At 51.4% G+C, this 14,049-nt stretch overlaps 6 protein-coding genes across 6 annotated transcripts; 3 read left to right on the top strand and 3 right to left on the bottom strand.

Annotated features, from left to right (window-relative positions):
* Nucleotides 1-983: 983 nt before the first annotated feature.
* Nucleotides 984-1,730, bottom strand: LAESUDRAFT_22369 (uncharacterized protein). Its single transcript, XM_040901632.1, has 2 exons — nucleotides 1,106-1,730; nucleotides 984-1,048 (listed from the first exon to the last, which is right to left on the bottom strand). Exon 1 carries the CDS (start codon nucleotides 1,645-1,647, stop codon nucleotides 1,123-1,125), a length of 525 nt encoding a protein of 174 aa, XP_040770463.1. The 5' UTR covers nucleotides 1,648-1,730; the 3' UTR covers nucleotides 984-1,048; nucleotides 1,106-1,122.
* Nucleotides 1,731-2,991: 1,261 nt separating this feature from the next.
* Nucleotides 2,992-4,279, top strand: LAESUDRAFT_719249 (uncharacterized protein). The gene is made up of 3 exons (XM_040907595.1): nucleotides 2,992-3,021; nucleotides 3,079-3,948; nucleotides 4,012-4,279. Exons 2-3 carry the CDS (start codon nucleotides 3,103-3,105, stop codon nucleotides 4,273-4,275), a joined length of 1,110 nt encoding a protein of 369 aa, XP_040770462.1. The 5' UTR covers nucleotides 2,992-3,021; nucleotides 3,079-3,102; the 3' UTR covers nucleotides 4,276-4,279.
* Nucleotides 4,280-6,298: 2,019 nt separating this feature from the next.
* Nucleotides 6,299-7,610, top strand: LAESUDRAFT_689958 (RNA-binding domain-containing protein). Its single transcript, XM_040906041.1, has 6 exons — nucleotides 6,299-6,415; nucleotides 6,482-6,661; nucleotides 6,723-6,829; nucleotides 6,884-6,971; nucleotides 7,028-7,158; nucleotides 7,211-7,610. The coding sequence occupies exons 1-6, from the start codon at nucleotides 6,335-6,337 to the stop codon at nucleotides 7,230-7,232; spliced, it is 609 nt and encodes a 202-aa protein (XP_040770461.1). The 5' UTR covers nucleotides 6,299-6,334; the 3' UTR covers nucleotides 7,233-7,610.
* A 100-nt stretch (nucleotides 7,611-7,710) lies between these two features.
* LAESUDRAFT_22275 (uncharacterized protein) lies at nucleotides 7,711-10,670 on the top strand. Its single transcript, XM_040901628.1, has 12 exons — nucleotides 7,711-7,940; nucleotides 7,993-8,086; nucleotides 8,139-8,316; nucleotides 8,369-8,467; nucleotides 8,540-8,660; nucleotides 8,726-9,300; nucleotides 9,353-9,511; nucleotides 9,568-9,750; nucleotides 9,799-10,038; nucleotides 10,101-10,211; nucleotides 10,268-10,352; nucleotides 10,401-10,670. The coding sequence occupies exons 1-12, from the start codon at nucleotides 7,769-7,771 to the stop codon at nucleotides 10,553-10,555; spliced, it is 2,172 nt and encodes a 723-aa protein (XP_040770460.1). The 5' UTR covers nucleotides 7,711-7,768; the 3' UTR covers nucleotides 10,556-10,670.
* Nucleotides 10,671-10,784: 114 nt separating this feature from the next.
* Nucleotides 10,785-12,828, bottom strand: LAESUDRAFT_740202 (uncharacterized protein; the record flags this gene model as incomplete). Its single annotated transcript, XM_040911065.1, has 7 exons — nucleotides 12,479-12,828; nucleotides 12,324-12,415; nucleotides 12,178-12,265; nucleotides 12,049-12,120; nucleotides 11,898-11,988; nucleotides 11,656-11,842; nucleotides 10,785-11,595 (listed from the first exon to the last, which is right to left on the bottom strand). Exons 1-7 carry the CDS (start codon nucleotides 12,659-12,661, stop codon nucleotides 10,785-10,787), a joined length of 1,524 nt encoding a protein of 507 aa, XP_040770459.1. The 5' UTR covers nucleotides 12,662-12,828.
* A 30-nt stretch (nucleotides 12,829-12,858) lies between these two features.
* LAESUDRAFT_689951 (uncharacterized protein) lies at nucleotides 12,859-14,007 on the bottom strand (the record flags this gene model as incomplete). Its single annotated transcript, XM_040906040.1, has 5 exons — nucleotides 12,859-13,344; nucleotides 13,397-13,588; nucleotides 13,662-13,765; nucleotides 13,819-13,900; nucleotides 13,954-14,007. 5 exons carry the CDS (start codon nucleotides 14,005-14,007, stop codon nucleotides 12,934-12,936), a joined length of 843 nt encoding a protein of 280 aa, XP_040770458.1. The 3' UTR covers nucleotides 12,859-12,933.
* Between the last annotated feature and the right edge of the window lie 42 nt (nucleotides 14,008-14,049).

Below are 14,049 nucleotides of genomic sequence, written 5' to 3'. Positions count from 1 at the left end.
CGCCGAGTTATACACAGCCTCGTCTACGTGGAGTCCGCGGTCGAGCGCGGACAGTGGGGTTGGCTCGTTACGTGACGCAGCCTCTGTGCCGGTGCTTCCACGCCATCGCTTAAGGGCGCAGCTCTCGGTGCAGTCGGGACGAGTTGTGTTCTCCATCTAATCCGATACACACCATATCCTCAGCCTACGGGTGCGTAGACCTGCTGGCGAAGCAGCTGAGCGGAGCAGTCCTCGTCCAGTTGACCACCTCGTTCCCAACTCTATCATTCATTCGGGCGGACTGGAGTCAATGTGCGTGATTCTTCATTCAGCTAATGGACACGATCCCTGCCTCCCGCAGCGTGCCTAATCTCCGACAGCGCTTCACGTCTGTTTACTTGCTTTATGCGGAAAACGTTCCCAGCAATCCCGTCCATCGTGCCTTCGAAGCCGCAGTTCTAGCGGACAATTCAGTTTGAAAGAAGCAAAACCTTGTTTTCTTGCCTTATGCGGATGCCCCTCTTTCATCGATCAAACTGCAGGAAGTTCATAGGGCTGCCAGCTAAGGTCTTGAGACCAGCGTTTACGTGAAAACACCTGGGGCAGTCGTGGTCAGTTGACAGTGCCTCGCTGACACTCGGATCGGTTGCCTGACGGTCACTTGTGCCGACCGCACTTGGTATCGCGTCCGAACTGTCCGGTCTCTAAAACATGCTTACACCCTCAGGTGGCCCAGCAGGATATAGTTAGCTGCTATGAAAAAGGTGGCGCGTGCTGTACGTATTCAGAAGAAAGGGGGATCTTCCGGAAGGGGTAGAACATAGGAACGTGTTAGCAGTCCTCATCGATGATAACGCAACCTGTCGGTAACATGATCTGCTTTTGAAACAACAGATTGCCCTGATGCATGCTGAACCGGTCATGTCTATGAGATAACACGTTTTCGGGACGCGCTGAGCCTTCCCCGTAGTTCCGCATCTCCTTCCACCTCTCAGCCCTTAGTGATGCTGAGGGTGCCGCAGTTCTCCCGACCTGTCGGCTTCTCTCACGCGACGCCTCCAACGCGACGCTGCACCAATCGCTTCGTAAGCACCACATGTGAACATCAAACCAGTATACCACGTACCATGCCCACGCCATCGCCTACCGTCGCATACCCGCCGAGATAGCGGACATCTTCTCAGGTGAATCCCTGAGGTAGTGCAGTTTCGCACGGCGCGTCCGTCTCCCAGCCTTCCCGGCTCCACCGTCAGCCCGCTTGAGGACCTTGATGCTCTTGAGGTGAGGAGAGGCCACATCGAACCCCATCTCCACGCCCGTGCGATTGATTACATTGCGGAGGACAAACGTTATGTTCAAGGACCGCCGGCGCACAGATATGAGGACGCCAGTGAACGTTGCTGGTGCCTGGCTCAGCGCGACGGTCAAGACTGATCCAGGTAGGAGGCGTTCAGGGGACTTTCGAGAAAAGTACTTGAACATCATTTCTCGCTTCTCTGGGCTGGGGATAGTCTGCGCGAGATGGAGCATGAGGCCCTTGCCTTGCAGTAGCGGTGCTGGAGGCGGGACGGCAGGACTAGGTGGGATTTTGGCGACGCTAGAGAATGGATATGGTTGGGTGGCCGTCGACAGCGCTCGAGCGCATCTTCGTAAAGTGTTGAGTAACATGCTGAACGACGAAGGCGAAGCTGGACACTTCAAGCTTTGTCGTCGAGTCGACGAACGATCTATGTCCGCTTCGCGCAGTCCCTCACGTGACACGCTCGGTCAATGGCCGCAGTGCCGGTGAGCCTTTTCTCTCTGTATGCCATGGAATGGCTCCTACTCTGATCCTGATCATGACTTATGAACGGCGCTGTTGCATCCCAACAAAATGCGCGGTCGTGGCCACGAAACACGCGAAGTCTAACACATTTCCGACACCCTTGCGCCTTTAATCTTTCTCTCCGCGCACATAGATGTGATGTTGAATGGTCCTGAAACCCTTGGAGTCTGAACGATTAACTACATCAGGGAGTCAATTGGCAAATTCTCATGCTGATAATATCTCTATCATGGGCTCCTGTGTAGCAACCCTACGCAACTGAGTCACTTGTGCCACGGTGTCCAATTAGCTCTCCTCATGTTGATGCTCCAGAAAGCTCTGCGTGAGCATTCATGCATCTCCCAGTCTCTCATACCGCCTCATAAGTACTAGAGCAGAGTGTCGTAGGCGGACAAGGTTTGTTTCATTGTGACCGACAACTGACGCCAATACATTCAAAGCTACAACATCTGGACGAGTGGATCCACCTTACGGAGCGAGCAGTCGCGACGAGTGACCATAAGCATGTTAGAGATTTCTCAACGCTTGTCGACCAAGGCATGCGGAACCGGACAGTCTGTCCGCTGCAGTCAATTCAGATGTACAAGCGTTTATTACTCTGGAACTTGATGATAGATGAACCTGCAGACTGATGGAGAAGACACAGCCTCAGAGCCCGCGTGTGATGACGAGCACTCATCGCCACGTGGATCAGACTTGAGAGCAGTATAGCAGATATCACTGGTCGAAATCGATGGATATGCCCAACCTCTCACGAGCAGCGCACAGCAGATGAAGACAAAGTGTGGACGCCATGCAAAGCGGCGGTGTGTTACGGCATACGTTCCGTATGAGCCTGAATAAGATGATTCAACGGGTTGCGGCAAGAAAGACATGCCATACAGTACGTACGTACAGGATGCTGGCGTTTTTATTGAAACTTGACCGTGCAATTGTGCATAGAAACGCCTGCGATCACGTGGTCAATCAGCGCGCTGTGCGAGGGCGTTCTCCGAGTCTCTCGTCCATATAAAGAGGCCCAGGACGTCTCTCTGCCTCGAGCCCGCCCTCGTCGTGCCCGGCCTTCCTCATGTCGTTGTCTTCTTCTGAGGTGCAGCTGTAAGACTACCTCCGTGGCAGGTTTATCTCATCAGGCAAGGCTGGAATCTATTGGCCAATCTTGTTTGACCCGTTCCTCCCCAGGATTTGGCCCGTCCCACCCTCTTTAATGATCATCGGTCTTCCTCTTTCGCTTGTTGGCCATTGATATCCCACTTATATACCCTGTCACCCAGCTTCCTATTCCCTGGTCGCACAACATGTCTCTCACGTCGCTCCCGGCCGAGTTGCTGGATTCTATTTGCGAGCCACTCTCCTCATACCCATCCACGCTCTCAAGCCTTGCACTAACCTGTTCTTCTGTCAATCAAAGCGCGACTCGAGTTCTTTACCATTCGGTGTCTGTATCGGCATATACCCGCAACCTACCCATCGTCTGTACGCTGGCCAATCGACCCGAACTGGCACGTTTATTGCGCAGATTTTCGATCACCATCGATGAATCCAACCACACTCCTCGAGCGTATTATGAGCAACTACACGCAGCGCTTCGGGAGATGCCGCAGCTCGAATCGCTGGAACTCTTGGTGGATTCAAATGCCAGCTGGGTCGTATCGGGACTCGATTTCGAGTGGCCTCGCCTAGAACACTTGACGTGCTCCTTTCCACTTGAAACGCATCTTCTCGGCTTCCTCGCACATACGCCTCTACTACGGACGTTGCACCTCTCGGAGTGTGCACTTCCAAGCGGTCAAGCTCTGCCTCTCACCCACGTGCCACTGCTGGAATCGTATAGCGGACCAGCGTCGTTACTTCCATTTCTAGCTCCTCGCCCGCTCACCACGATCCACCTGTCGGGTGACCTGCAACTCGAAAATATACCTGCGCCCGCGAGCGCTCCGAGTGCGGGAGAACCTGAACCAAAATTCTATTCATATCTGGGTCCGAGAGATTCGGAAAACGGGCACAACTCGGAGGTTCAAGTATTCAGCGCAATCACCAGTGCGCCGCCTGCAGAAGTACTCGCGGCGGTCGCGCTGGCGTTTCCCAAGTTAGTCTACCTGAGGCTCATGACGACCGGTGTGTTCTGGGAAGCGCCTGATATGGTATGTCTGAACCAATGCTTGTGCAATGCAACTCTCTCACCATCGCGTTCAATTGCCACTCAGACATTGCAGACGCATATTGCCGCTACGTTGGCCTCGTTGCCTGCACTGACTGTGTTCGAGCTGTCAGGGATGCATTGGGTGGCACGTCTTAAGACACCCGGCACCGCTTCATCCTGGTATAAAGGCGATGCTGCTGCGAAGGAGTGGATATCCCCTCCAGTGACACCTCGAATGCTCGCGATTCCCGTGGAAGGAGATGTTGACCCAGAGCATTCAAACAACGAATTGAACTTTGGTTGGGCTACTCCGCACTGGGTTTATTAGGCGCCACAGGTAGATACGGCTTTCATTCGTCTATCTATCAATCTGCTAACTAATGCAAGGCGCATTCGCTACCTTTGTATGAGTCCGCTTTCGCATGTGTTTCTTCTTATTTTCCCGTTTCCCCTTCAAATTATTCTTACCTCTCGATAGCCATCACCATCAGCTCTTACTATTGCTGTCCACGCACTATATCCTTGCTCTCCCGGCTTTGTTTGCTTGCACCGTTACCTTATGAACCCCGTATTGCGCATGACTTGGCTTCGGTTTGCGGAAATGCAATGATATTCATACGTAGATATAATGATGACACTTGTAATATTATGATCCATATATCCATAGCAGGCAGTCAGATACATGCAATGAAAGAAATCAACATCTGGTCAGGCGGCGAACGCAAGTAATTGTGATATTATCATCCTATCACTTACTCCCTCTGATTGAAAGAAGCTCGTTGCACTAATGCCTTCTGAGGTGAAGCCGGCTGCAGCGTCAAGGTGATCGTCCCCGGGAATGCTTGGTAGAGCCTTTCATTGTGTCATAGCTCGCATTATCTCTTCCTCTAAACGGTAATTCAGGGACAGAATTTGGGAATTTTCATTGAACAAAGAGCACGACGTGCTACGAAAACCGCGATGAGAGGAACGTGCTCGGCTTCGCGCAGAGCGCACTCTTCCCATGTGTTAAGAATGAAGCTCTTGGCCTCGGCATTACTATCCGCCAGTGGCTAGATGTCTGGTCCCGTCCCTAAATCCTAGGTGAGCCACAAATAACTGTGCGCACTGCCCCGGGCCGTTGAGAGTGCGAGGCATCATGTTCATTTTCTCTGCGAGGACAGCATATAAATTTGCAGGATAGCAAGCGTCGCGATCACACTCACTTCGCTGTGCAGCTTTGGCCAAACTATTTCGGAACACGTTTGGGTGAACTCTCTCTCAGACACACAAAGTGTTGCCTCGCGGGCTCGCGATCGCCCCGCATTCGGAACGATGCTAGCGCGCTCGTGTATGCCAATTTCGCACTGTAACACTTGAGCTCTTCAATCTACTTGTTTTGTTTGCGAAGCCCGCAAGGGCAACGAGAACGTGGACACTTCGAGTAGAGGAGGTTCGCCCGCTCGAGCAAAGGAGAGCGCATCAGCATACCGTTCAGCTTTCATGAACACTAACCCCGTCAACCGCGCTAGCCCATATTGCTGCCAGGGCAGAGACGCAGCATCTCGATTATGGTATTGTCCATGATTGTGAGCTCCATGAGCCAGTTCGTTACTGGGAAGGGACTTACGCGGATTTGGTGACATCTCCATTCTCAAAGGCAAGACGGACAACGGCCTGAAAGGACACGTATATATGACTCGGTCGGGTTTCAATGATACCCAAGAAATGGCCGTCATCGTGGCCGTCATCGTCAAAGGCGTGTGGGCCGGTCTCGCGCAGTATATGCGCGCGGCCTATAAACTGTGGCTAACTTGCTAGGAGAAAATACTGACGTATATGGCAGGTTTTGACCCTTTTCATCCATGCAATCTCTAGGACTCGCTGGGCCATATCTACCGTGGGCATGATGAATGCTATCTGAATCGCGACATTGAGATTAATTGGATCCTCTAGTGCCTTGATGAAAAAAGGTAACACCTCTTTCCTGTGACACAGATGCTCTACCTTGTCGAGACTAGGTGTTGCATTCGCACAATCACTTGAAAGTTCATCAAGCTATTTCGGGAATGTTCACTATTTTTGAGCTTCTCTAGAAACCATGCCACCGCCAACCACAAAGAAGGCTTCCATCTCCATTCATCTTCCCAAACGATGTAAGGGAAGAAGCTTTCTCTAATTTGCGAAAGCAGAGGATAGTTCCGTATAGAAAGCAAGGGTTCTTTGCACAAACTGCTCAAGCAGCGCTCCAGTCATCGCGCGTCGGTGGCTGCGAAAAAGAGAGGTGCACGGTGTCACGTGGAAGAACTTGTCACGGATCTAACATCACACGTAAATATTGGTCACACGGCTACTTCAATCTCTTTCCTTCACTTAAATTGTTACTGGCTCTGAAGCAAGGTCTCACCATGTCCGACGTTTCAGTCACAGAACCATCGAATCCCGCTTCGGAACCCATTGTTGATGATGGAGAAGAGGAGGAGACTAAGGTTTGTCATAAATTGTTGTACCCTGATGAAGAATGCTCACAATGTCAGCGCCCTTCCACAACGTAGGAGATCATGATCATGAAGCAGCGAGTGGAAGAGATGGAAAGGGAAGCCAATATGCTACGGGAAATGCAGGCTGCTGCAGAAAAGGCAGAGCGTGCCTCCACTGAGGCGGAAACATCCACACCGATGGAGATGGACGAAGACCAGGTCGCGGCGGACAGTAGAAGCATTTACATCGGCAATGTTAGTGGCGCACTTTGATGGTCCTCAGCATTGTCACCCATCTGACATTCCTATTGTTAAGGTTGATTATTCCGCGACACCGGAAGAGATACAGGCGCACTTCCAAGCATGCGGTGTGATCAATCGAGTTACCATCCTATGTGACAAATTCACTGGTCATCCTAAGGGGTTCGTGTACAGTCAATGCACGTTTGTTTCGTTCTGACGTTACGCCTGCTGCAGATATGCGTACGTAGAGTTTGCAGAAGCCGACCATATCGACGCCGCTCTCGCCTTGGACAACTCTCTTTTCAAGGGCCGTCTACTCAAGGTCGGTGCTACTTGCTCATGGTGCAGCAGGCACATATTAATTGACACTTTGTTCAGGTCACAGCAAAGCGAACTAACCTACCAGGTTGGATGCGTGGACGTGGACGTGGGAGAGGAGGCTATCGTGGTGGCTTCAGGGGCGGTTATAGAGGCTCTTCCGGCTACAGTCCGTACCGTGCTCGTGGCAGGTAAGGAATTCAAAGTATTTTGTCTCAGTTCACTGCTTATCCGAGTCTACAGAGGCAGAGGTCGAGGCCATTGATTCAAAAGGACGATTGTCCATCTTGCTTGCTCTGTTTGTATGCTGTCACATCGTATTTAGTGTACTAGTTGGTCTCCTTGCCATTTGCGCTTCCGACCCTTTTGTGCGAGCTACTAGCTTGCTTGATACCTATAGTCATGCGGACGAATGCCAGACTCGACGTCTGCGTTATGTGGGTTCAAACTCGGGTTGCGTCATCGTATCAACGAATGGATGAAGCTAAGTAGTCTGCTCCTATATAGTGGCAACTGCCCAATTTCTTGCATGGACAGGATATATGGCAGCTGACAGGGATGACGGGATGCTCGGTCTTGAGCGTCGTGCATGCTCATAGCAATCTCATGTGTTGTCTCTGTTCAATACACTAGTACTCGGAGCGACATGCGACGCGTTGAAGGTTAACGCGTATTGATCACGTGGGGCGCGACAGCTCTTTTTCATTAAATGCCAATTAAATGCGCAACTCAAGCGCCCACCAGTACTGTCCGGCTTTTCTAGGTTCTCAGTCCTCGGTGCAGCACAGCTGGAGTCTGACCATGCGAGTTGTGCTGCGAGACATTCTCAGTCGCTGTTCGATAAGACACCTCGCTCGTGCTCGTTGGATCGCTTGTCAATCGCGTAGGAACGTAACAAGTTCTTGCAATTTACAAGTATCATCGTCGGCCGTAGATGCTATTGCGCTAGTATCAGCACATGTGGCCCACTGCAGTGCGTCGCTATTAATATGTGTTCATCTCTCATACTTCATCCCGGTTTACAGGGCCGTTTCCGAAGCGCACTCACACCTGTAAATCACTATCGTCTAATGAAGTTGACCGCCGGGTCGTGTTGACCGGCTGGCTTCTCCCAGAAAGGTCCGTGTCAGTAGAGAAATTGCTTGATCGGGAATGCCTACCCATCGTTTAGAAAAGTCAATAAGGAACTGTCGTTCTTCAACTTGAGGGATCCATACGGTACATTACAACTCGTTGTAGCTGCAAATACATGCGGAGAAGCTCTATCAAGAATGCGTGACATACCCACCGAGTCGACAGTGCTGCTGCAGGGATTAGTTAAGGCGCGAACGGAGGATCATCGGCGGCCTGTCGGTTACATCTCAATACGTTGTGTTCTGTGATTGACCAGTACGAACACAGTATCCTGGTGGTGACATCGAGATTCTGGTCGAATCGTTCATGTTACTGAACCCCGCTGATCGAAGCCTACCTTTCATGCCAAACGACACCCAAAATCTGGTACGCACGCTCTAATTGTAGGACTCTTTTGCTGTGTTGTTGCGCGCTCGAACCTCACTCAGCATTCCTCAGGCGAATGAACACCTCAGATTGCGTTATCGCTACCTCGACCTCCGCCGAGACGCTCTTTCCAGCAACTTGAAGAAGCGCAGCGAAGTAGCTCATATAATAAGAACGGTCCTTCATGAACAAGGCAAGTCGAGTGTCCATCGCGTCTGTCGTGCATTTAGCTTATCTGATCGCCGCCACCTCTCATAGACTTCACTGAGGTTGAGACCCCCGTTTTGCTGAAATCTACACCGGAAGGCGCCAGGGAGTTCCTGGTACCCACCCGCGTGACGACTAACCCCGCCGAGGATGGTTCACCTGAATCGCATCAACCCACGTCGCAGCCGCTCTTCTACGCTCTTCCGCAATCCCCGCAGCAGCCCAAACAGCTGTTGATCGCTTCCGGGGCTATCGATCGGTATTACCAGCTCGCCCGCTGCTTCCGTGATGAAGACGGAAGAAAGGACCGGCAGCCTGAATTCACACAAGTTGATCTTGAGATGGCATGGGTCAGCTGGGGAGAACATACGAACGCGAAGGGCCACCAAGTTGATACTAAAGTCTCGACCAGCGTTGATGAGGATAACGGGACTGACCTTTCCCGCTCACCGGACAGTTGGAGAATCGGCGGACATGAGGTTCGGGATATTGTCGAGAGACTTGTCCGCAGAGTCTGGTTGGAAGTCGAGGGAGTCGAGCTACCCGCCAAGTTCAACGTCACGACATATGACACGGCGATGGGTCGCTACGGTAGTGACAAGCCTGATTTGCGCTTCAAATTAGAGGCGAGGCATTGTTTCTCATCATAGAACATGTGCTCATATCATCGCTCAACAGATTGAGGATATCACTCCGTATTTACCTCTTTCCATGCGTCAATTGCTGGCTTCCACAGGAGAAATTATTGAAGCTCTTGTGGTGCGAAGATCGCGGTCGACTGACGTCCCATTTCTTGGAGCTGTTGAAGAACTTCATGCAAAAGGAATAACTGGCACGGTGAGCGCCTCCAGGACAACCCTTCGCATCTTGTCTGACTTCGACTGTCCACCAAGGAATCCGTAGATGTGCCAACTGGTGCTGATACAACATGGGTCAAGCAGTCAAAAACACTGCAAGAGGTCTTGACGAAGTTGGAAGAGGGCACTGAGAATCAAGAGCTCCCACATCTAACTGAAGCACTTGATTTAAACATGGGAGGGACAGTTTGGCTCACGAGACGCCGTCGCAGACCAGAGGTCAATTCAAATCGGATGTAATTCTCAGCATAGCCTGACCATTAATAGGGAGGTTCCACTGCTCTTGGCCGTGTTCGTCTTGAGCTAGCGAGTCTCGCACAAAGTAGAGGGGATCTCACGCTTCCGTGCGATCCTCACTTTCTCTGGGTCACCGAGTTTCCGCTGTTTACTCATGCGGACACCGACAAGGAGTTCTTAGCCCATGGGAGGTGGAGTAGCTCTCACCATCCGTTCACGGCTCCAATGTGGCAAGATATCGAAAAGATGTACGGTGGCGATGTGGCTGAGGTACTGTTATTCATGTCTCTCTCGACGATAGTGAATGATTGACGTCGTTGCAATTATATCAGGTGCGAGGACAGCACTACGATCTCGTCCTGAACGGCGTAGAAATCGGCGGCGGGTCGGTCAGGGTCCACGATGCAGCTATGCAAGGATACATTTTCGCACAGATTCTGCAGGTAAGCTTTTTTTAATCATCTACTTGAAAGTGGAAATGACTTCTCTCAATGATTAGCTGGACGATCATGAGACCAACTCATTTGAGCACCTCCTGCATGCTCTGCGATGTGGAGCTCCTCCTCATGGGGGATTCGCTTTCGGTACGTTGCATGCCCTCTATAAGAAGTGCATCGCCTCATTTATGCTAGGGTTCGACCGCCTCATGGCTATTCTATGCAAAACGGAGAGCATCCGCGATGTCATCGCTTTCCCGAAGACTGGCGCCGGTACAGATCTGCTGTTCAGGAGCCCCGCCCCCGCTAGTGCATCTGTGCTAGCACAATATGGCATTCGCCCGCGGTAGCCTGCTTCGTGTGGATACTCTGGATGCATAATCAATCCCAATGCTATTGATATATGGACCATATATATAAGACATTTTCGAGAGGCAGGCGAAGAGGTAGCGGATGCCCAAGGTAACGTTATAGTACATGGAGAGTACGTAACACACAAGCGTTGCGGAGTCCATAAGTTACCGGTATGTGCATGTATATGCAAAATATGAGAGTATACAAAACAAGAGAAGCAAGAGATCATGTGGTGATAGGAATCGCAGTGTCATCTGATTGTGGACTACGACTGCGTTCTGCGCGAGGAGTCAGACTGTCCCGTGGTGACATCGGCGGCGATTGCACCTGGGACAGGGTGATATTTTGCTGACCAGCCTCACTATCGCCATTGCTAGGGCGTGCACTAGGGAAGCTGAAAAAGGCCCACTGCCCAGAGTGAGCCGGGGATGTTTCCTTTCCGTTGATAGGAGGAGTATCGACAGGTGGGGATATAGATTGCCGCTCTTGCAGCTCTGGGCTGTCGGCTGTGTCAGGCACATTGTTGGCTTCGCCATTCTGCCGCGAATGACTTTCATCGATGACAGAAAGAACGCTGCGTAGCTTGGACTCTGACCTCCGAGGCTGGTGGTTTATAGTCGGAGGTGAGCCAGAAGCAGGAGGAAGCGAGTGTCGTCGGTTCAGAGATGATGGAGGAGGAGCAGCGATAGTCGCATCCACCGTTTGTGGAGAGGCGGAGCGAGCGGGAGCGACAGGAGAGGTTGCCGACCTTATGCGAGGAGGCGACGACATCGGCACATCCGCCCATGCGGCACTTGTATCAGGGAAAAAGCCGCCTGTGCTAGGTGTCCACGAACTTTTGGCTGACGGGATACCGTCACTGCTGTCAAGTTCAGTCGCAGTGGAGGTAAGAGGACTGGGTGTTGAGGAGGGTGCATTCGCGATGACGGAAAGGGGAGGCAGGATGGTGAAGATCTGATCTTCCGAAGGCGGTGGCCCGTATGCATCGAACGGGTCAGGAACCGTCTGCAGCATAGGTTCAATGACGGGATCCGAACTGAATACCGCATGTTAGGAACTGAGGGACACGAAGCACACCATGCTAGCTGTGACTCACGCTTTGCTAGTGAACCTATCGAATATATCCAGCGTCGAACGCACGACATAGCAGACCTTTCCTTGCACAAAGTCCCAGACTCGCTCTTCATGCTCGATGATCTCTTGATAGTGTTGCTCTTTCAAATCATCTAGCTCGTCTACCTGTCTCTGCAGGATAGCCAACGCTTCTCGGAATGTCTGCAAACCTGATTTGCGATCAGACCGATAGCAATACTGTCAAACTGTTGGGGATGGACTCACTTCGGCCCTTTCTATGGTAATTACCCATCTCGGTCTGTCTTATGAGATTGCTCTTCTCACGTAGTGCCTTCTCATATGCATTGGACCGTTCCTGTGAGAAAGTCGAGCTTCGGTTGAGTACGATCGTATATGACGCGTAAGAGAGTCTCACATTAACGACCCTGCGGTAGTCCTCAAAGTGTTGCCTCAGGGGCTTCTCGAACTGCATGTCGAGCGTTTCTGCCTATCTCAGCGTTAGCAAAGGGACATATCCTGAAATCGACAACTCTTTAATTCTTACAAGAACATGAAAGTGGTTGCTCATTAGATGGTGCAAACCAGATGCAACCTGTAGCCGCGTCCCAGACTCGTAGTTCGGACCCTTCAAACTGGCACGAGAAGATGACATGAATGAGAAGGCATTCGATCATACAAGAAGCGGCATACCCAGCGCATACACCCATAGCATCTGCAAATCCGGCAGTTGCTCGAGACATAGCCAAGAGCGCGCCGCGATAAGCTGCGGATTTATTCAGCAACTTGATCGCAGATGTAACAGGTCAGTGCGAGCTTCCAACGTGAACCATAGATGCACAACTCACGTCTTCGTAGGCCTGCATGCTCATCTTGAGGTGCGCGCGAGTGATAATCTTATGTGGGCCATCAGGCCCAAAATCAAGAACGGAAGCATTAGTTGTCTCGGAGAATGTGGGAGACGACGGCCGCGACGACGTGTCAAGCTTCGGAGAAACTGCTTGCGAGCGCAGAGAGCGTGTGCGCGTCATGTTCCCAAGCCGTGAAGGACGATAGGGAGGAGTAGAAATACAGTCGGCCAGATACCGAAGAAGAGAGAGTCAGGAAAGCTGTACCGCTCAGGCACTGAACGGTACTGGCGTAGGGCAGCATCACGTGGGACGATATCTTCCTGGGCGGCGGGCCCTATCACTGCGGCATCATCGGGAACAATGTATACGACAATGCGGTCAGAAGTTGGATCTTGCTGGTTTAGTATAAGATAACCAGTATAAGAAGTACAGAAGATTCAGCAGAATATTGACTACTGCAATTCCCGCAATGCTCGCTCGACGAACTCGATTGCATCCGATACCTTCAGCCACGATCCTGCATTTCTAAAATGAACCACGCATTCTTCCACAGGCAACACTGCTTCTCCGATATATCTCGCTGCCGCTCCCACATACTTCTCTTGGCAGCCATCATCAAGCGTATTCTCCAGCTGGAAGCGGATGAACTCCCAGCCTCGAGGTACAACACCATCAATCCGCACGATATCTCGAGGAACGTCATACTCGATGCGTTTGAAGTCGAACCCAAGGCCGAGCCCCAGCGCCTTGGTATATGCTTCCTTGAGCGTCCATATCAAGTAGAAGCGCCTAAACGCTTCCTCTTGAGACAAGGGCGGAGATGCCGTGGGTGGGAGAAGTATATCACGTTCTAGTGATGTGAGCTAGAAGAAAGTTGATCTAATTCAAGTCTGGACCAATTGCATCATTACTTACTTGATCATTGAAAACATCAACGAAAGCACGAAATGTCTCGTGCTTGGGTGGCTTCAATTTCATCACGTCTACACCGACGCGATAAGCTGGAGGGTCATGATAGAGGTCGTTTCCGCTAGCGAAAGCCATCGCAATCAATCCACTGTCGTGCGTGATGCTGTATCCGATGGGTTCGGCAAGGTGATCTGTTGTCTTTCTTTTGAAAAGAGGTCGAAATAGACCACTACTTAGCACCCGTGAAACGTGTTTTAGGGGAATGACTCGCTATGTATGGTTTGCCCGTTGCTGTCTTGCCAAACGACATGCGATCCGGAGGCACCCCTCGCTCTTTCAGAAGCATCCTGGGAAGAAGACGACCAACAAGGCCTCCTGGAATAGGTGTCTCGATGAACTCAGAGTTTGGACGTTCGCTTGGTACGCACTAAAACTATCCTTTCGATGATAGAATCTTTGAAGGCGCTGCCGAGACTCTGGATCTACAAGCTCCAGCCCTTTTTGATAGATCTGCGCGACGAGCGTTGAGCAAAATTCGAGTAAAGCTACAAACTGGAGCTCACCCCTTCCCAATCAGCCACAGCCTCATCGTTGAATGTAACAACCCACACTTGCATTGTGGCCAGGAGCAACCGACGCGTCGACGGTGATTAGCGCTG

This window comes from Laetiporus sulphureus, assembly GCF_001632365.1.
Source record: "Laetiporus sulphureus 93-53 unplaced genomic scaffold LAESUscaffold_1, whole genome shotgun sequence".
Taxonomy (NCBI): Eukaryota; Fungi; Basidiomycota; class Agaricomycetes; order Polyporales; family Laetiporaceae; genus Laetiporus; species Laetiporus sulphureus.
Note: the sequence above shows the minus strand (reverse complement) of the source record. Positions and strands in the feature narration are given on the sequence as shown.